The 21969-nt window shown below is 35.5% G+C and overlaps 2 protein-coding genes across 2 annotated transcripts; both read left to right on the top strand.

The window, feature by feature from the left end:
* Nucleotides 1–4316: 4316 nt before the first annotated feature.
* On the top strand, nt 4317–7137 carry LOC120259932 (RING-box protein 1a). The gene is made up of 5 exons (XM_039267389.1): nt 4317–4546; nt 4657–4707; nt 5008–5067; nt 6686–6757; nt 6849–7137. Exons 1-5 carry the CDS (start codon nt 4420–4422, stop codon nt 6884–6886), a joined length of 348 nt encoding a protein of 115 aa, XP_039123323.1. The 5' UTR covers nt 4317–4419; the 3' UTR covers nt 6887–7137.
* A 13497-nt stretch (nt 7138–20634) lies between these two features.
* LOC120260359 lies at nt 20635–21927 on the top strand. The gene has a single exon (XM_039267810.1). The coding sequence runs from the start codon at nt 21025–21027 to the stop codon at nt 21760–21762; it is 738 nt and encodes a 245-aa protein (XP_039123744.1). The 5' UTR covers nt 20635–21024; the 3' UTR covers nt 21763–21927.
* Nucleotides 21928–21969: the final 42 nt, after the last annotated feature.

The following is a 21969-nucleotide window of genomic DNA, read 5'->3' as shown; positions in this document are numbered from 1 at the left end:
TTGGATTTCTTGGATTCAGGCTATTCTGTCTTCTGCCTTTTCTCCTTCCTTATTAATGGCCATTCTTCTCCCTGGATTACTAGTAGCAGAGGAGTAAGACAAGGTGATCACCTTTCACCTCTTCTCTTTCTTCTCACTTCCCAAACTCTTTTTGCAATTCTCAACAAGGCTTTGAATATCAATCTTGTTCATGGGTTCTACCGTAACCTCCCTAGAAATTTCAACCATCTAATGTTTGTTGATGATCTCATTTTAGTTACCAAAGCCTCTCAAAAAATTGCAAAAAATTGTCTTCTTTGTCTTATAGCCTCACTGGTCAGAAGCCAAACCTCTCCAAGTTGACTATCTATCTTTCCACTTGGTGTAACGGAAAAATTGCAAGTTCAATTACTAAGATTCTTCGTATTAAGATTGGGCATTTTCCCTTCACATATCTGAGTGTTCCCATCTCTCCCAAAAGACTCCTTGTTAGCCAGGTTGACTTCCTTCCAAATTTGATTCATCTGGCTATTAATGCTTGGAATCATTCAAATCTTTCCTTAGCTGGCTGATCGGTCCTTCTTAATTGCACTATTTTTGCCATTCCTAACTATTTTCTCTCTGTCATGAATCTCCCAATCTCTATTTTTGATTCTATTTCCAGGGTTGGTAGAAATTTTCTCTGGAGTAATGGAGGCAATAATAAAGGTTTCCACTCTGTTTGTGGGACTCTTACTACACCAAAAAAAAAATAATAAAATAAAAAATAAAAAATAAAAAATAAAAAATAAAAAATCTGAGGAAGGCCTTGGCATAAAAATCTCAGACTTGTTCAGCACTCTCTTATGGCCAAAAACATCTTTGCTATAATTAATTCTGAAAACAAGATTTGGATTGATATTTTTAAAGAAAAATATAGAAACTGGCATCCCTGGAGTAAAAGCAAACCGACCCATTCTTCTTGGTTTTTTAAATCTATCTGTAACTCTTCTGATTTTCTTAAAACAAACTTTTTAATTTCTTCTGCACATCAGGAGAGCTTAGATTGGATAAGGGATCCCTGGTTATTGGATTTGCCCATCTCTCGTAAGCCAACATACATGAACATGAACATTGATCTTGCTAATGTTCACTTCAAAGACTTCTTGGAGAATAATGCTTTTCGCAATGACTAACTGAAATTGATGTTTGGTGATTTTGTGGTCTTGATCTTTCTAAGAATCTGAAAATTGATATTGATGGTACAACTTTGTGGGTATGGGCCTTCCCAAATCACAATGCCACCATTTCTTCAAATGTTTATGAACACATAAATTCAACTGAAGCTATAATTGATTCATGGAAAGGGTGGAAACAAATCTGGAACCTCAATGTCATTCCTCGTGTGAAAACTTTCACTTGGAAATTAGCTCATGGGAAACTAAACATTGGGGCTTTTCTCTATAGCTTGAATAGTGGGCCCTATGTTAACTATCACTTATGTGGGTTGGAAGAAGAGTCAGCTTATCATGTAATTTGGAAGTGCTCAAAAGTTAAACACTGCTGGATGACAATTCTTACCATGCTAAATCATAATCCAAATGATATACAATTTTTGTGCTCGGAAAATTGGTTGATTTACAAGGATAAGAATAGATGAAATAGAGACAAAATCAATGCACTAATTGCTACTACTGCTTGGCTCATTGGAAGGAGAGATGTAACTTCATTTTCTTGAACATCTCCTAGACTCGATAATATCCTTTCCAGAGCGAAAGCTTATTGTGAGGACTACTTCAAAGCAATTGGCATAAACTACAGGGAGTTCTTTAAACCTCATTCTTCTTCCAAAATCATTTATGTATACACAGATGCTGCTTGGAATACCTTCACTAAAAATGCTGGTCTTGGTTTCATTGTCATAACTAATCCTAGTATGATTTTACTTGCAAGACCCATGGGAACCAGGCATGACTCCCCCATCAACGCTGAATGTGATGCAATCTGTCAAGCTCTTCAAATCTACAGAGACAAAAATTGGATTCCAAATAAATTGTGCTGTGATTGCCCAGGGGTCGCTCAACTGATCCAAAATCCTCACCCTTGCATCGTCTGGAAATCAATTGCGTTGGTTAAAAAACTTAAGAAACTTAAGAATCTGTTGAAAGCCTTTCCGAACATCTGCATTTCAACTATTCCAAGGAAGGAGAACACTTTTGCCGAAGAACTTGCTGCTTACGGAAACCTTAATCCTCAATTTTCCCTCTTTTTTAGAGGTTTGAAGTGCCCAAATTGGATAGAAGAGCTTTGCTTCAACTTTAACCTCTTCTTTTGATTACCGTTGTTTTTTATTGTTTTGTCTCTTTCCTTTAGGGCTTGCTTGGATGGGGGTATAAGAAAATTTCATAAAATAAAGTAAAGTATGGTAATGGTAGGTAAAAGGAAGTTTTAAACATTTTCTTGCTTGGGATAAGGTAAGATAAATGGATGTTTTGAAATCTTGTTGTGTTTGGTTTGAAGATAATTGGAGGTAAGGTTATAATTTAATATTAGTAAATTACCCCTGGGATGAAAGACAAAAATTGTAACTTTATTTACAATTACATGAAACTTATACATCATTCACTTCATTGTTTATGTAAATCTCACCATTAATTATTATTAATAATAATATTAACTAATATAATTAATATAATAATAATTATGATTGTTATTATTATTATTATTAATATTAATTAATATAACAATATTAATTAGTATAATTAAATATCACCATTAATTATTACTATATTGATTAATAATAATATTAATTAATATAATAAAGTAATATAATAATATTAACTAATATAATTAATATGATAATTATTATAATTAATATTATTATTAATAATATTAGTTAATACAATTATACAATTAATATTATATAATAATATTAATAATGATATTAATTAATATAAAAATATTAATTAGAATAATTAAATAATATAATAATACTAATTAATAGTATTATATTATTAATTAATTATTTATCTTGTAATTTTTATAAATGAGTATGAACATTTTGATCAATAAAAAATATTGATATCAAACCTCCTTAGCCCTCCAAATTGGAGGATAGAGAAATGAGAGAAAAGTGGAGGTTTTGAAACCTCCATTAACCCCTCTCAACCCTTATCTTCCCCTAAAACCTCCTACCCAAATATAGATTTTTAAAAACCCTTTCTTTATTTTACCCCAAGAACTTTCATCCAAGCAAACCCGTAAAATTAGCTGTTTTGCTCAAAAAACTAAAAAGGGTCTGTATATGCGTCAGCTACTGAACAGGGTGACCCTACTTTGTTAGGATGAACAAGGTTGTTGAAATGTAACCTATTATATATCTCAAGTCAAACCACTTATTATGATGCATGGATGTTTATAGATATATATATATATATATATCTATTATGTTTGGCTCAACATAATTTTAGGCGATAACAATATTCTTTATATATATATATAGATATATAGAATTAACAACCAGCTTACCCGACAATGTAATTATGTAAAAGCCTCATAGATTGGCTCATTTTCTAATTTCCAATTTATAAAGAAAAGTTCATATGTGAAGTGAAGCATCCGTTATAATTATAAATGAATAATGAAGCTAATATATTTTAAAAGATATTTTTGTTGATATTTTCTTGTTAGGTTATAAAATGACATAACTAATCAACTTTAACGGTTTATAGTTATGATTATTATTAAATTTTTTAAGAAAATGAATGCAACGGCTCCGTGGTAGTTACGTTATCCTTATTCGTTATCTCAATTTAGTAATTTTAAAAATAAATTGTAGTGATCTTTTAAAGTAATTATCAATCTATCCCTATATCACATAATAAATAAATAATAAAATTTATAAACTCATAACTAAAAATGAGCTACGTTTGAACCCTTGGTTTCGTGATAGTTACCAAAAACTAAATCTACAGGATTGTTTTCTCATATATATATATATATATATATATATCACAAGAGATGAAATATTAAGAGTCACATATGTTTAAGTTTTTCATAAAAATTATAAATACGAGATCAGCCACAGATGAGATTCTAAAAAAAATTTAAAATTTTGCACATCCACAAATATTCATAACAACGATACATATTTTGAAGATAATTATTATTTTTAAATAAAATTCAAAAGTCCATTCATAAATCTTTTTATATATATATATATATATATAAGAATTAATTCATTCCACTCGTACTCGAATCCGAAGTCGGTGTCATTATGGATCCTAATCCTAATCCTAATCCTAATCGGGCTTATTAATCCCACTAACTCAGGTTTAATTCTAATATCGGTCAGTAAGTCATCCCTCCCGATAAAAGGGTTTCACTACTCCGCGATCACATCTCTCTCTCTCTCTCTCTCTCTCGATTTTCCGATCACGATCTTCTCCTCCGACTGCGTTCATGGACACTGACATCAATATGGTCCCCGCCGGCGAGGGATCGAGCAGTGCTGTACCGTCGTCATCGGCGAAAAAGGCGAAGCGGTTCGAGATCAAGAAGTGGAACGCCGTTGCCCTCTGGGCTTGGGGTATGACGTCTTGAAATTAAGACTTTATTCACTGGTTTTCCCTTGTTTGATTCCTAGAACTAGGGTTTTGAGCTCTGATTCCCTTTCTCTAATACTTGATGCCGTTGCAGATATCGTCGTCGACAACTGCGCGATTTGTAGAAATCATATCATGGATCTCTGTGAGTTTTTTTGCTTCTGTTTTTATTTTCTTTTTGGTGGATATTTCGGTGTGATATTCTTGTTCCATTGTTCTTAATTTAGGGTTAGAATTAGGGTTTTGAACTCTTAATTTAGGCCTAGTTTTAGGGGATGGAGTTCTTAATCTATGGTTTATATAATAAGGTTTTTGAGTTCCTAATCTAGGGCTAGTTTTTGGGTCTGGAGATTTTAATCTATGGCCAGGGTTAGATTTTCGTGTTCTATGGTTGTTCTTTGAGGGGTGTTTGGTTACTTCTGCTGATCTCTTGAAATTATGGCAGGTATTGAGTGTCAGGCTAACCAGGCAAGCGCTACCAGTGAGGAGTGCACCGTGGCTTGGGGTATGGCTCTGTTGGCTTTGTTCTTTGATTTATGATTTTTTTGGTGTTTTTTATGTTCAAATTTATGCAAATCCTTGCAGAATGTTCTGGTTGCTCAAATATGTCATCATGCTTGTCAGTTAACTACAATATTTCTCTGTGATCTGAACTGAACTGCTGAAGTTTGTTTTCTTGGGTAGATTTTAGTTGATAATGCTTAGTGATTCATGAGGATCATGCTAACAAACTTTGCTGTAATTAAGTGACAATTAATTGTTTTGATGGTTTTGGTGTTTCTTTATCAGACATGCAAAATTATTCTTTAGGTTTTCTGGTCTGCTTCTTGACTTAGGAGGATGGCTACATTTTACTTGTCAATTGTTCTCTATAATAGTATAGTATTGGTAGGATATAGTTATATATTTAGACCATGGAAGTGAATAAAGCATTTTTTATATTAATGAGTGAGGATGGTTGCTTGTGATATTTGAAGAGTGAAGTTGGGATAGAATGAGTGGGATTCAGGAATGAATTTTACTGGTGAAGGTAAGATATCTGGGTTGATGTGATACGCACCATGAAGACTTTCTTGAAGCAAAAATATATGTAACTTAAGTGACTTATCTTATTCCTATTTGGTTTCACATGGCTCATGAATTAAACAATAAGTTGTCACAATCCAATAATGAGGAGAAATGCATGACTTATCATTGAAAATTTGAAATTGTAACTACCTGCCCTAAAAGTTATATATGGATTAAATTCCACTTTTTGTTAGGTTTCTATCATATTTATTTTCTTCCAACAATTACTTAATATTATCAATTGAAGAACATCCAAATCATATAGTTTTGTACTTCAAGGTTGCTTATGTTATAGGTCACGACAAGATGATTAGGTTTCAATTGAATTTTAAATATTGAAGACCAACAGGTGAATTTACCTTGAATTCTATGTTCATATTTATACCCACTATGTAGGCAGAGCATAAAAGCTGATAAATACAGAGGATATTGGTTAAAGGAGCCATACAACTTGATCTTATGACAGGGTTAAGAACTTGAGGTATAAAACATGGTTGGAGTGGGTAGATAAGCTTGAGGGTGGGAGAAAGAGGTTCAGATGCCCAGTTTTGCTGTCCAAGTTTTCATGCTATTTTCGTGACAAATTGTGTTGGCATTCCTATGTATAGAGGATAACATATATATACATGGCTTTAATAATAGCTTTTTACGTCTCAGCCCGGTCGATTGTGTTTATTTTGTTTTGAATAAATTCTTCACAGATGAGGTCAACCTTGGCATTTATTGAAGAAAGTTAGATATGTGATTTTTTTTTTCTTTTTTTAACTGATTGCTTGCATTTCTTGGAGCTTGGCTCATAATATATGATATATTCAAAATTATGGATTCTAAATTTGCTTTTGTGTTTGGATTTGTGCGTGTGTTTAATTGTACTGTTGTTGGACGATGTTGGTCAGTCAATAGGCAACATTTTATAACATATACTACAGCAGCTATTGATTCGCATCATTGCTATGCAGAAATGAAAACTCAAGTTCTTGTGGAACTGAGGCCTCTTTTTTCAATGGCATTTATAGAGTGAGGGGTTGATTAATTTGTTTTTGGTGTTTAAACAGGTGTTTGCAACCACGCATTCCACTTCCACTGTATTAGCAGGTGGTTGAAAACACGTCAAGTGTGCCCACTCGGTAACGCATCGTTGTCATCTATATCTATTTTTCTTTCCTTTGTTAAAATGGAAGCTGATTTTACCTGAATCAACTACACTAACATGTGCAGATAACAGCGAGTGGGAGTTCCAGAAATACGGGCACTAAGCCTGCTGCGCTAGGCTGTTCAGCAAAGTTCCTCAGCTGCATTCACGCTCGTCTTCAGCCCATCTTTGCATCATACAGCGCATGTGTTATGGCCGCCCCTTGCTTAGGCCTGCCTCATAAAAAACTTGTGATTTTAACTATGTAGAATGGAGTATACACTTCGGGCTAGTGCATTTATTTCTTTTTGTTTATGGAATTTTTCATGTTTTCTCTCACTTATGTTTTTTAATGCAAAAACTTGTTTTATTTTCCAATGGTTGTTGGTTCTCTTGCTTGCATCTACTGAACGATTATTACATTTTTGCAAATACAATCTAAGCTCTACGGGCACTAAAATACAGCTAGTAGGTATGCACATGCATCTGCTTACTCAGCATTCAAACATGATTGTCTGTACTCAGAATGACTATTTATATGCACATGGTTACAGTTGCAGGGATGCACGATATTCACATGTATACATATAAATACAGGGGCGCACAACATGAATAAAGGATGGCGTATGCATACACCCAAGAGCTCACATACGCTACACCCAAGTCACGTACACCAGTTGTAAATGCGCGTGCACACACACATAATACAAATATAAGCACAGATGGATCTTAAGTATAAAAAGCACATTCATACGCAGCCATGTGTGCGCACGTATCATACACATGAGGACACCCATTAATGGAAAACACTCCTTTGACAAACGAACCCAGAAACACAAACTGGGGATACAGATGACCAGTGGCGGAGCCAGAAAGTAAAGATTAGGGGGGCGAGTTGAAAATTAATTAATTAATTAATTAAAAGTTTTATAATTTTTTTAAAAGTATTTATATGTTAATTTATAGTTTAGTTTATAAAAATTAAATTTTAAACAATAAATATTTTAAAAAAAATCTACTAAAAATATAATTTTATATATTATATAAATTAATGTGTAAAAAAATCATAAACTAAAAAAACATAGATATTTTTAAAAAAATATTACATAAAAGTAATTTATAAAATATTAATAAATCAAATAATAAATTTTTTTGATAATATTTTTTTAAAAAAATATGTTTTAGATTTTTTTGTTAACAAAAGTAATAAACGTTGTATAGATTAGGATCATGTGCACAGACTCAAATTTAATCATCCAATCCATACAATCTCGACCCTAAAAACGAAAAAGTTTGGATTACTGAACCTACACCCTGAACTAACGTCGACTTTATTACTACTATTATTTTTTTAATAAGTTTTTGAACTAAAGATCTTGCTATTAAAGCTTTATAAAGCTCTTTGCTTGTTTTTAGACTATATCTATTAATTTATAAAAAAATAAATAATAATAAAAAAACATAGAGAGAGAAAAAGATATATATATATATATATATATTTAAAGAGAGAGAGACTAAAAAACTAATTAGAGAGAGAGAGAGAGAGAGAGAGAGGGGGGGGACTAAAAAACTAATTAGAGAGAGAGAGAGAGGGGGGAGACTAAAAAACTAATTAGAGAGAGAGAGAGAGAGAGAGAGAGTGTGGAAAAAGGGAGAGAGAGGGGGCGGCCAAGGATAAGGGGGGGCGGACGGAGAGACAGAGTGTGGATAAAGAGAGAGAGAGAGAAAGGGGAAGGGGGCCGGCGGCGGCAGGGGGGGCGGCCGCCCCCTTGCCCCCCCTCTGCCTCCGCCCCTGTCTCAGATGACCACTCATTTCACAAACACAAATGCATCTACATGCGCACAAGCAATACGTTCCTAAGCACTCATTTTTCAAACACAAATTCATGCGAGTAGGCAAAGAAAAAGCACACAGATACACCATAGGATTTGAATATCCACACTGACACAAGCATATTAAAAAAAACACACAGACACTAAGAAAAGAGAAAAATCGATGTCATTTAAAAAAAAAATTGGTGAATAAACCCTGTTCATTGAATAAAAAAAAAATAGAACAGAGGCGAGGGGCGTACAAAGGCACTTCACAAACATGAGAAAGACGCAAACACGAAGAGAAGGATTCAAGGAAGAGAAGAGAAAGAAGAAGCACAAGTCACTTGTTCCACCAGGCAAGCCCAGGAGTGAAGAAGAATGACCAAGAGGAGAGAGCAGCAGAGTGGTAGTCTGTAGTAGGGTGAGTGAGACTCTAGAGATGGGTGCTAGGTGAGATGCATGCGCCAGGCCACAGCGTCACCTGATGACAGAGACTAGTCAGCCCCGGTGCTGGTTGGGTGATCACCTGATGTCAGTCATTCCGGCCGTGAGTTTTGCTCTGACAGCTTCAATCCTAAAGCAGACGAAATCATCATAATAGCTCTATCTTCTATGTTGAACCAAAATAATCATATATTTTATATTATATGTTGCAACCACATCAACCCCATGGGAAAAAATGAGAGAAAAAACAAAGTATATGGATCGTAATAATGCAAAATAGTGAAATTACATAAATTAAAAATGATTTTTTTTTTATTCAAGCAAAGGATTATCTACCGAATTGTTGACAAAATTCTTAATAACTCAATTGTTTTAATAAAAATAAAAAATATTATCACTGCTATTTTCATTGTAAATTGAACTGATTTCTACAAAACTTTGAGTTTGTAATATTTTTAACTGTAACGTCAAGTTCTCAAAATCATAATAACAACACCAATATGTCATAGGCTACTGTCCTTGACACAAATAAAAGAAAAAAAATTTATATTTTGTAAAATCCTACCTTTTAAACATCATTAACAGATGGTTTATGGTATAAATGGTTTTCCAGAACCTATTTTGCCCGTTTATTAATGTCTACTTACATTCTCTGCAACTGTGTCTCACCAAGGTTGTGAACTTTTTATTATTTATTTATTTAAACTTTAATGAAACTATGGCTCGCCAACTTTGTTTAAAAAAAAAAAAAAAATACAGACATTAAAATTTTATAGAGATGCCTTCACAAAGTTTAACCTATTTTATAGCCCAAAGATCCCTCGTTCCATTATGGCTAAATATTAAACAACAACCAGATGACATAGGATTCATAGATGTCAATAATATCTAAAATAAATTGGTAAAAGACTATTTTCTCCAGATGCAAAACGTGCTATTTAGGGATGCTTCAGACCGGTTTTAGATCTTTGGAATTAATAAAACAAACAAAAAAAGAATGTTAGATATGATGTTTTCTTTGTACTTTCTGGTTAGATTTATTTGAGCCCTGAATTGTTTTATATCACTGAGGATTTCTCAGACGGTTCCTCTTTCTCACAGTGCAAGCCACTACTCGTTTGGGGAAAGTTCATATATCCTTTTATTCCTTTTAGATTAGTTCCCCTATAACCAACTTGGAAACTTTGAATGTTGACTACTCCTAAGTTGAGTCCTAGAGTTGACCACACAGGCACAAAGTCCGTGATACATGTAAACAAAGTTGGCGGCTAGAGTTTACGTTTTTCCCCCAAACACCTTGGGTGCAAAGTTTCTAAACGGTGGTACCCCACCATCTAATTATAATACATCTAATTGAAAGCTTTGGCTCTAGAAGTTGAGCGCTCCTAGCACCTTATTATCTCTAAATTCAAAACTCTGGCTTTGGCCCTACCATAATAATTGCAAGAATTATCATAGATAAGAGACTTACCACTTCCTGTTTTCTTCTAGATTTTTTATTGGATAATAAATGATGTTTAAACTCAATTTTTAATTAGTCTAACCGTTATGTTACTATGAAAATTTTTTTTTTTTAATAAAGTGGATAAACCACAGATTTATTAGAAAAGATAGAAGGTAACAGTGAACAATAAGTACAAAAAAATTAAAAGTACTGCATAAAAGATAAAAATAAAAATGCATTTTCCTCACCGAAATGAGGAAAACAAATCGAAGCGAAAAAGAAAAAAAGCAGAAAAAGACAAGGAGAGAAAGCGATAATAAGCGGGACGTGCAAGTCAACCATCGGAGACACAGGGCTGCATCCAAAGAACAACGAGATCGGATTACTCCTGACTAGAGGTATGCACGGAATCCCCAGCGGGATCGGTTGATCTAGAGCTTAGGAAATTAAGGGATCTTTTAATCCTCTGAACAGCATTTGAGGGTTCCTGCTGATGGGCCTCCGCGTCTGCAGAAATCCAAGAAAGAAGCAAATTAAATCTGTTTTGTAAAGAGTAGAAAAAAATGGGAGGCCCGAATTTGATTAAAAAAAGCAGTTGTTGCGTTCAGGCAGGATATTCCGGAAGATGGCTCTAGAGCAAAGATCCCAGATAATCCTGGAAGTAGGATTCAAAGAAGGGATCCAAGTGGTCCAGATATTAGAGACAGAGGAAGGAAGAGTATCAATATCTAATAAACATTTAAAGTAAGACCAGATTCTTTCTGAGAAAATGCAATTTATGAAAAGGTGGTCCACTCGATTACGAGTTGTTATGACATAGTATACATGTGTCGATGGCATTTGGATTACAACCTTTTTTTAAAAAGATTCTCAAGAGTCGAAATTTTTATTGTCCCATGCAAAGCAATGAATAGGGTTATTTTTACTAGGTGATTTTATCTTCCGAATTTGGAGTGAAGTTGATCTGCGATTCCTCCATCAATAAGAAAGTTGTAGTATGATTTGACAGAGAAGGCTCCATTACTATTCAATGACCAGAGAAAGGAATCCTCTTGATCATTGGAACAATTCGGAATATAATTTTGAATTATGTCAAAATCGTCTGTAGAGGTTGTTGTGAAAGTATTACCACGGGAATTAAGAATATGAAAAAATTGTCTGATTGTAATCCAAGGTAAAGAACAGTCCAAAAAGAGTAAAGGCCAACGATCTTTTGGAGATATACCCTCTAACCATCTATCAAACCAGAAAAGTGTATCGTTACGACTCCCAATTGATTTGATAATACATGATCGAAATGAGGGTAGAATGGCATTAATTCCCGACCAGAAGAAAGACTTATTTCTAGGTGGTTGATGGTATAAAATGCCATGCGTTTCTCTAATCGCGTAGTTGGCATTGATTATCTTGGTCCAACAGGAAACTGGCTTTGTTGTAATTTTCCACCACCACTTACCCAGCAACACGTTGTTGAAGACCTGTAAATCCAAAATACCCCAACCACCCATGTTACGAGGTCGACAGATTTTTTTCCAAGCAATTAATCTAATTCCCTTAGATCCAAGATCCGGGCCCTTCAAAGGGAAGTCTCTTCCGATTTTATCAATCTCATGAATAACCCAAGCGGGAAGTTTGAATCATCGACATCCAAGTACACTAGGAGTGATGAAAGTACGGAATTGATAAGGGTAAGTCGACTCCCCGGGGAAAGGTAAATTGCTTTCCGAGTGTGAAAGTCTATCGCGGACGGTATCAATTAATCTTGTCCAATCCTCGTCGCCTAGGGGACGTCTACCAGAGAGGGGAACACCCAGGTATGTAATGGGTAGACAATCCCTATTACAATTGAGAATTCTAGCTGAAGATGAGTGAGGTTGGTAAGCAAAATTTGTGGAGTAAAGACATCTCTTTGAAAAATTAATTGAAAGACCAGAACAACCTTCAAAGCGATAAAGTAATAATTTAATGATTTTGAGATCATCATGTCCACCAGCAGAAAAAAACAATTAAATCATCCGCATATTGTAATTGATGAGATCGTTTGTTAGAGTGGTCGAGTGAACTCCAACCAAGACTTTAGAATTAATAGCATGGTAGAACATAGCACTGAGGGTATCAGCCGCTAAGGCGAATAGGAGGGGAGAAAGAGGGTCACCTTGTCTTAATCCTCTTTTGCATCGGATATACCCCTGAGGTGTTCCATTAATGAGAATTTGTGTTTTGGCAGTATTGAGAATGATGTGTATCCAAGAAATCCAACGGTTGCCAAAACCTCTAGCTTTGAGAATTTCAAGAAGAAAGTTCCAGTCTAATGAATCAAAAGCTTTAGCAAAATCAACCTTTAAAGCAAAGCCAAGTAATTTCTTTTTTTGAAGATTAAAGATCACTTCCTGGGCAGCAATGATGTTATCAGCAATGCATCTACTCTTAATGAATCCGGACTGTGATATGTCAACTAATTCCCCAATTTTCTGACTCAATCTTGAAGCAAGAATTTTGGAAATGATTTTGCAAATGGAATTGATTAGACTGATGGGTCTAAAATCTGTGACCTCAGAAGGGGCATTTGTTTTAGCAATGAGAGCTATGTGTACCCAATTAATACGTTCAAAGTTAATGGAACCAATATAAAAATCACTACAAAATTTGATGAGATCCTCCTGAATTAGGCTCCAGTGTTTTTGAAAAAAGAATATTGGGAAACCATCTGGGCCTGGGGACTTATCCGCATTTAACTCAAACACGGTCTTTTTAATCTCATCAGAGGAGAACAGAACTTCAAGAGAAAAAAGATCAACACTATCTTTGTAATCGAATAGATAATGCCAATCGAACATGAAGCGATGAGTCATTGGGGTGCCAAGTAGGGTTTGAAAATGTTCAGTAAAAACTTCCCCAATTTCTTGGTTCCCTTCAATCCAACTCCCATTACTACTGATGCGTGGAATAAAGTTTATATTCCTTCTTCCATTAGCCAGAAGGTGAAAATTTTTTGTGTTTGCATCACCCTCTTTGAGCCAAGTAATACGGGAACGTTGTTTCCAATAAATCTCTTCTTGTTTTATTAAGATGTGTAGATCATTACGAATAAGAGATAAACGATTGGAATCTTCCTCAGAGAGAGGTCCTATTTCATGTAAGGAATCAAGTGTATTAAGTTCAGAGAGCAAACATTTTTTGTGAATATTGGAGGCTCCAAAGTTTTCTTTGGCCCACAGACGTAGCTTCAATTTCAGGAATGCAAGTTTTTTAGAAATAATGTAAGCTCCGCAACCCTCAAAGTTATGTTCAGACCACCAATTATGAATTAAATTTTCTAATTGATCGTTGGTGTACCAAGATTTTTCTAACCTGAAGATTCTGGCTCTAGGTGAATGATTACCAAATTCAAGGTATATAGGAGAATGATCATAGCCAAATCTAGGTAAAGTACTTTGGTAGGTATTAGGAAAAAGCAGTGGCCAGTAATGTGAATAAATGAATCTATCCAATCTGACCCAAATTGGATCTGATTGACCATTAGTCCAAGTGAATTTACGGCCAGATAAAGGAGGATCAATAAGATTGAGATCACTTAGGTGCTTTTGTGAATTAGCAATATCCCTAAGGTTAGAGTCTCCTTTATTTTTATCGTCCAGTGTAAATAAAGTATTGAAATCACCACAGATTAACCAGGGTAAATCATGTAAGTTTTTAACTGTGCGAATCTCATTCAAGAATTCAACTCTGATGGGAGCTGCATTAGGTCCATAAACACTAGTGCAAACCCATTTAATGTCATTAAAAAGATTTGTGAATTCCAAAGTAATGGAGAATTGTCCTTTGAATATAAGGGTACCATTTACTTGGGAGCCATCCCAGGCAATAATGATACCACCAGCAGTACCTATGGCAGGGAGAAACTCAAAAGAGTTCAGTCTCGACCCACCAATAGATCTCCAAATAGAACAATGACAATCATGAAGTTTGGTTTCTTGTAAACAAACAATATCAGCACGTGAAGAAGAAATAATGTCTTTAACTAAGTGGCGTTTAGAGGGTCTGCCAAGACCACGAACGTTCCAACAGAAAACAATCATTAAACAACTGAAGGAGCCTAGGTGTTAGATCTCGAATGAGATCCAGACGGGAAAAATGAAGTTCTAGCCCTAGCAGATTCAAGTCTACGAACTTTTTCTAAGCATTTGAACTTATGATTGGGGGAACCTTGGAATTTAACACCGCATGCATTGCTATAATTAAAGAATTGAGTATCAGTCCAAGAAGAAAATACATCTGAATTAAAGGAATTAGACGTACCGTCCCGAGGATCATCAGGTGTTTTTTTCTTGGACGATCTTGGTGGGTGAGGAATAAACCCAGCATCTTCATTCCATCGACCAGAAGGTTTCTTAGGTCGATCACTTCTTCTGATTTGCTTCTGAACCTGATTTTGTGCGATAGTGATGGCAGGTTGCTTAATAGATTGTGAAGTGTCAGGGATCGTCTCAATCAACATACCAGCAGAAGTGTCATTTTCAATAAGGAGTGAATTCCCTGGGGCAATCAATTTTTCAGAGAGAAGATCATCTCTTTGAATTTCAGCTTCTAACTGTGAGAGGTGCTCCTCACTCAGAATATGATCATCATCAGTTATTGCATAAATAGGTAAATCATCATCTTCACCCCAGTCAACCAACTCTTCATCCGAGTGAATAATCAAGGGGGAATTAGGAAGGGATGGATCCTGAGAGTAGAATTTATCAGAGTTGATGCAAGGTACCAGGGACCAACCTCCATGGATGAAAATCCATTTGTATCCCTCAGGAATATGAATCGACGGCGGTAGGGGCTTCAAGTGAATAGGTAACTCCTCAATATTAGATTTAGTAGATTCCAAAGGAGTAATGATCTCCTTGCCTTTAGAATCTGAATTTAGAGAATTAGGAATTATCTCTAGTGAAATGTCCATGATCGGAGAATTATTAGCCTTAATGGTAGTGGACTTAATAGACATGGGTTGGGATGATTCATCTATTGAGATGAATATATTTTCCCTATCCCGAGGCAAGTTCAAATCATTAGAAGAAGAAGAAATAATCTCAGTGGAGTTCAAATCCCGAGGCAAAGTCTTCAAAGGAATTGAAGCATCATGATGTCTGTTGGGAGTAATCCTATCCCGAGGTAAGTTATGCTCAGTGGGAGGAGATGAGGGAATCTCAGTGGAAGATGCATCTCGAGGCAATAAAATCTCTTTTTGAATCAAGCTGCCTTGAGATAAAATTTTGATTGAATTATTGAGAGAATCAGAGTTATGATCTCGAGGCGAATCAGCCACCAACAAAGGTCCAAAATGATCAGAGGAAACCTGATCACAATGCACATCAATGGCTGTTACACCATCGGCCTTCACATAGGTGTTGTGCATGAGCAGTGTGTCCCCTTCCTCGTTTCTCTCACAAGGAATCTGGGGGACCACTGAAGCTCTCTCACTGGAGCTCCGACTCCCCGATGCCGAGAGAGAGATGTCTGAAGTCCCGGCGGGAACACGAGGTTTAAACTGAGATATCGACGGCCGAGATGGGTGTGCAGCCGCCGGGATATTCTGTGGAGTAGGGCCGGTAACCATCTTCGAACGAATGATTGGAACGCCGTCGTCTTCAAGCTTGACTATGAAGCTTCTCACTCCCACGTCCACAGTTATCTCCAAGGGGAATGAGGTGGGTGATAAGAGTCTCACCAAAACCCTCATGTGTTCAAGAGAGACATCATCCTTCCTTTGGACGAAGATCAAATCTCCAAGAGGCTTCAAGACTGCTACAATAGAGTCCCAGTTCCAGCAATGAAGTGGGAGATTAGTTATCCTGATCCAGTTGTAGTTGCCGGCGGCGACCGCATGTGAGCCGAATTCCGGCGACCAATGGGAGAGCTTTACCGTGCAAGGGCCGTGTTTGGTGGTGAAAGAAAGATGTCCCTTCTTAACAACTGCCATCGCTGCACGAGCAGTGAATAGTGTGAGGATGAAGTTGTCTCCGAATGGAGTGATATTTTCACACTGATCGGATTTCAGTTGAGCCGGGAGTGCATCATGGAGAGATTGAACACTCGCATTTCCAGAGACAACCTTGATGATTACTCGTCGCTTGAGGTCTTCCTTAGATTGGATGATGACTTCGGATATAGGGAGGGAAACCCTAAGAGAAGGTATCCCTGAGCTAGATCGACGGGCAGTACCATGTAACAATGGTTTTGTGGGTGGCGAGGGTTTCTTCAAAGATAAAATCTCCCTGGTAGTAGAATAATGTGAAAGTTTTAGCGGACATCTAGCAGCAAAGTGTCCAATACCAGAGCACCGGCGACAGGTGAGTTGATGATGGCAATCTTCAATTTTGTGACCGGATCTAAGACAGCGTTTACAAACTACTTCATTCTCCGGTGAACGACGTCGTTTTAGCGAGGAAGAGGAAGGTGGGTTAGAGCTCTCAGGAGGTGGGGAGATACGAGCAACGTCAGTGAAGGTAATGCCGTCCTTCACCGGAGAGTTCTTGTTTTTCAAGGATGAATCCTCCAGAGGATGAGGTTGAGGGGTTGATGAAGAAGCATTGTCCACTCGACAATGAGTAACTGATTCACGTAGATCTCTACGAGCACCACCGTAGGACTGACGAGCACCTACTCGTGATCCACTATGAAAATGACGAGCTCCACCACGAGAATGACGAGCACCGCCGTGAGAACCGCCATGAGGCTCACGAGCACCACCCGAAATCTCATAGCACCGCCCAGGAGCTACAGTCTCTACTTTGCTACCGGTATGCCATCCTATTCAAGTGTAATTTTTACTATCAAATTTTTCATTGATTAAGTTTCTACTAAATGAATAACACGTGTCATGATTAATTTTTCCACAAAGGCAAAAAAATTCTTCAGTTCATGATTAATTTTTCCACAAAGGCAAAAAAATTCTTCAGTTCAGTTCATGATTAATTTTTCCACAAAGGCAAAAAAATTCTTCAGAGAACTGAAGAATTTTTTTGCCTTTGTGGAAAAATTAATCATGACACGTGTTATTCATTTCAGTAATATGACAGTGATCAATAAGCATTTAAAAAAAAACAGCTTTTTTGAGAGTGGTTTTTATTATGTAAAAGCAATGTTGTCAGACCCGAACCGGCCCGGTCGGTTCAACTGGAAAACCCAAGAACCGGCCATGTGGCCGGCCCGGGTATATCTCATTAAACCGGGTATGAAAAAACCCGGTGTTAACTCGGTTGACCCGGCGGGGTCAATTGGGTCACAATATTATAGTTTTTTTACAATATTTAATAATTTATTATTATTTTCTCATTAGAAACTACAAAATCATGTATATTTATTAATATTATTTTTTAATTTATAATCAATAAATGAAATTACAATATATATATATATATATCATAAACATACCAACAAAAAAATTAGCATTTAAAAATAAAATTTATTAATATATTATGTAAATACTAAATACTTTCTAAAATTTAATTTTTTTAAAAAATAAAACAATAAATGAGTGTAATTTTATTATAAATATAAAAATAAAATATTCTAACTAAATATAAAATATAAGAAAATTTAAAACAAAATAAAATCTCAATTGAAATTGGGTAAGTTAAATAATTTATTGATAAAATGTATCATCCATATAAAAGATAAGAATTAGTAAATTAAATTTCTTATCTATTATGACAAAATCAACCAATAAACAAAAAAATAAATAAATAACACCGAGAGAAGTTCAATAATTATATATTAATATATTAAATTTGTAAATGTTTACAAAAATTTAAAAATAAATGACATAATTAGAAAACACTAGTGCATATAAGGTCATTTATCAATTTAAATATCAAATTTGAGTAATTTTTTATATTATAATTATAGTTTTAATATTATATTTGTTCATTATTAATTATTATAATATTTTTTTTATATTTTATTAGTAACCCCGGTTCGACCCGGTCGAACCCATTGACCCCTGACCCCTGGCCTTAACCGGGTCAATACCCAGGCCGAGTCTGACAATCTTGTGTAAAAGCATGGACAGACTATTTTTTCGGTAGAGAATAAAATAATCAGAGCTGTGTATAATTATAAAATGAATTATTTTGAAAGGAAACAAAAAGGAGAAATATTTTATAAAGGAATACTCACAGAGAGAGAGAGAGACATTAACAGCTTAGATGATCCTCTAGAAAGATTTCTAGTTTTGAAGAAAAGATCTGGTCAAGAGCTTTATTGTGAAATAACTCAACTCTGTTCCCTGCACGGACCATGTAGTTAGTTAAATGAACCAGACCGCAAGCATAAAATTAGCAATAAGTGGGTGACCACGGAGAAAAATGCACGTTAAAAGTGAGCACAAATAGAAAAGAATGACATGAGAAGTTGAAAACATAAGAGTAAAAGAATGATCACAATTAATACTTTATCATAGATTTATCTGGGATGCAATAGTTTATATGGTATCTAGATTAATATTTTTCAAACATGATTAAAAATTTGTCAAAAAAAAAAAAACATGATTAAATACATGATAAGGGAATTGCTGACCTTCTCAGAAGCCTGATTGGGTGCCAACCCTGCTTAAAAGAGAAGAAAAATAAGTCAAACTTGCTCCATAGAATATTACAAACAAGACTTAGCCATAGCCCATACACACTGACAAAGAAAAAATCATAATTATGAATTTTATGATTTATACATTTTTATAAAAAAAATAATCATTTTTTTTAGAAAATTACTTAATATTTGAAACAAGTTGTGAAAAAAAAGTTGTAGCAGCATGTATATGCCCCTTCATGCTGTAATATATGTAATTCATAATTTAACCATTTTAATGGATTGAACAAACCATCAAATCATTAAATGATAATATATAAAGAGTTTTAAAAACAAAAGGATAAATATAATTAACATTAAAACTGTAGCAGGATGTATATGCCCCTCATGCTCTAATATATTTAATTCATAATTAAACCATTTTCATGGAATGAACAAACCATCAAATCATTAAATGATAATATATAAAGAGTTTCAAAAACAAAGGGGCAAATATAATTAACATCAAAACTAGGACAAAGACGAAATCGATTTTATTATCAAAAAATTTCAATTCCATTTGAACCAATGGCTTCACAAAACAACCAGAAACAATAAAATTCCAACGGAGAAAGATATGAGCAATAGAGACAAATACTCAGGAGCGTAAAGATATTTTTAGTGGAAAATATTGTATTACTCATAACACATTTAATAATCCTCCATAAACTTTACCATAGCAGAGTCACAATAGCAACAAACAATCAACCAAACATTATACAGTTAAATGTATAATTAAATTACAACTAATTAATTGTATACATTTTAAACATCAGATGTTTTTTTTATAAGAAATATGGACAAGCCATTTTGATACAAACATACATCAAACCTCAATTTTGATTAGAGGATAAAGTATTATGACAACTCTCCATTGCTGAAATCATACAATCTCAAATTTATTATCTTATCTACTATATTAAAAAAATTTAATATTTTTTTAATATTTGATTTTTAGAATTACTCTTTCAAACTGTTGTACAAAATTGTTTGGTATCAGGTATTATATCCTCGTCTCCATGTTATTTTTGGACAAATAAACGATAAGCACCGCTCAATTTAAAAAAATCATAAACATGCATATGTTATAGTTAATATCTCAAGCATATGTTACAGTTAATATCTCAAGACGCCATGCTTTCCTCTTATGTGAACTTTGGGGCTGCCCTCTCAAATCCTCCCAAAACAAATATAGTTCTGTTTATCAAATCTGAGAATAAATTAGAATTATGAATTAACCATGGTCAATAAGCGCCATATGATTATTCACATTGATTACCTAATCAACTAGACAAAAACATCCTAAAAGATAAAAAGGAATTGGATAAGACACCAAAAAGGCATGTATTATCTTAATACAGATGTCAAAATCTTGAGGTCCAACATTGCCATTCATTGCATGAAAGTAAGACAAAACCAACCCTATTGACCTCAAAAGCAAAGTAATGAATTCAATTAATATATATATATATATTAATATAAAAAATGAATTAAATTAATATGTCTACATAAAGATAAATACTCCATTTGAGAAAGCCCTGCCCACCAAGAAACCACCCATTGACCATCCAGAAATCATGAGAGAACCAATCACGTGTCCAGGCGCTTACTCTTTCAATGCACACCAAAGATAAGCCATCCTCACTAATGATATCACCGGCCGAACCTTCCTCTACCTCTACTACAAACACTCGCTTTCATATTAGTAGTTCTAAACCCAAAACCATCAATTCACTCCCTCAAGATTCACACGCAACAATTGATGAAAATCCAACGGCTGAAATCATGCTTTTGACTTCTTTGCCCTAGTTCTAGAATTTTATATTTTTCAGGAAATTCACCACCACCACCGCTATATAAACTTCGGCAACTCCCGATTCTCACAAACGAACGCAATCAAGAACGAAATCGGAACAACTGAAGAGATAAAAGGATTTCTTACCATGGATCCAAGGGACAATGGCCACGCTTTCCATTTTGAGTCGTCGAACTGGATCTCACCGGAGGAGCACGATGGTGGGGTGAATTTTGAGGAAGATGCCGATGATTCTGATTTCGAGTTCGTGCTTCGGGATCCAGACTCCGGTAAGGAGATCACTGCGGATGAAATGTTTGACAACGGCCGGATCCGCCCGGTTTTCCCTCTCTTTGGCCGGCCTCTTTCCCCTACCGGAGACGCTCCCACCGCAGCCGTCGCCGATCTGGAGCCGGAGACCAGGATCTCGATGCAGAAGCTCCTGATGGAGGAACGAGACAGCCTACCAGCGTCCACATCATCATCGGAGTGCGATGAGCTGGAGAGCCTCCCTGACACCACCTACTGCCCCTGGTCTCCGGAGAAGCAACGGCGAAGCTCGTCCGCTGGGGGATCGAGGCGGTGGCGGCTAATGGACCTCGTTGATGGTCGGAGCCGGAGCGATGGGAACAAGAGGTTCGTGCGTATGCCGCCGGAGGAGAAGGATAAGAAGCCAACAAGCACTAGCAGTGCTCCAAAGGATGGAGAGAAAAAGCCTAAGGCGAGTAAGGTTACCGAGTTGGATATGGTAACCGCTCACAAGCTCTATTACTCGAAGAAAGGCGGTGATGTTACGAAGACGGGCCGCAAATCCTTGTTGCCGTACCGGCCTGAGTTCATCGGTTTCTTTGGCAATGCCGCTAGTCGGGCCCACAGCCCGTTTTAATTTTCTTTTTTAAAAAAAAATTTTTTGAACTTTGAATATTTATTTTACGTTTAATTCCAATTTTAATATTTTTTTTTCTTTATTTCCCCATGTTTATATGTAAATTGTCTGGTATATATATGAGGCATTCAATGTAGCACAGCATTAATTATGTGAACATTTGAATGGATTTTTAATGGATTGGAGCTGTGGTTTGATGGCCAATGG

Source organism: Dioscorea cayenensis, chromosome 5 (genome assembly GCF_009730915.1).
Source record: "Dioscorea cayenensis subsp. rotundata cultivar TDr96_F1 chromosome 5, TDr96_F1_v2_PseudoChromosome.rev07_lg8_w22 25.fasta, whole genome shotgun sequence".
Taxonomy (NCBI): Eukaryota; Viridiplantae; Streptophyta; class Magnoliopsida; order Dioscoreales; family Dioscoreaceae; genus Dioscorea; species Dioscorea cayenensis.
Note: the sequence above shows the minus strand (reverse complement) of the source record. Positions and strands in the feature narration are given on the sequence as shown.

What these genes read in the sequence shown, in the direction of transcription:
- LOC120259932 (XM_039267389.1), top strand. Translation starts at nt 4,420, where the DNA reads ATGGACACTGACATCAATATGGTCCCCGCCGGCGAGGGATCGAGCAGT. An exon ending in AAATCATATCATGGATCTCT is followed by an intron (nt 4,708 to 5,007) that starts GTGAGTTTTTTT and finishes AAATTATGGCAG; the next exon opens with GTATTGAGTGTCAGGCTAAC. An exon ending in GGAGTGCACCGTGGCTTGGG is followed by an intron (nt 5,068 to 6,685) that starts GTATGGCTCTGT and finishes GTGTTTAAACAG; the next exon opens with GTGTTTGCAACCACGCATTC.
- LOC120260359 (XM_039267810.1), top strand. Translation starts at nt 21,025, where the DNA reads ATGGATCCAAGGGACAATGGCCACGCTTTCCATTTTGAGTCGTCGAAC.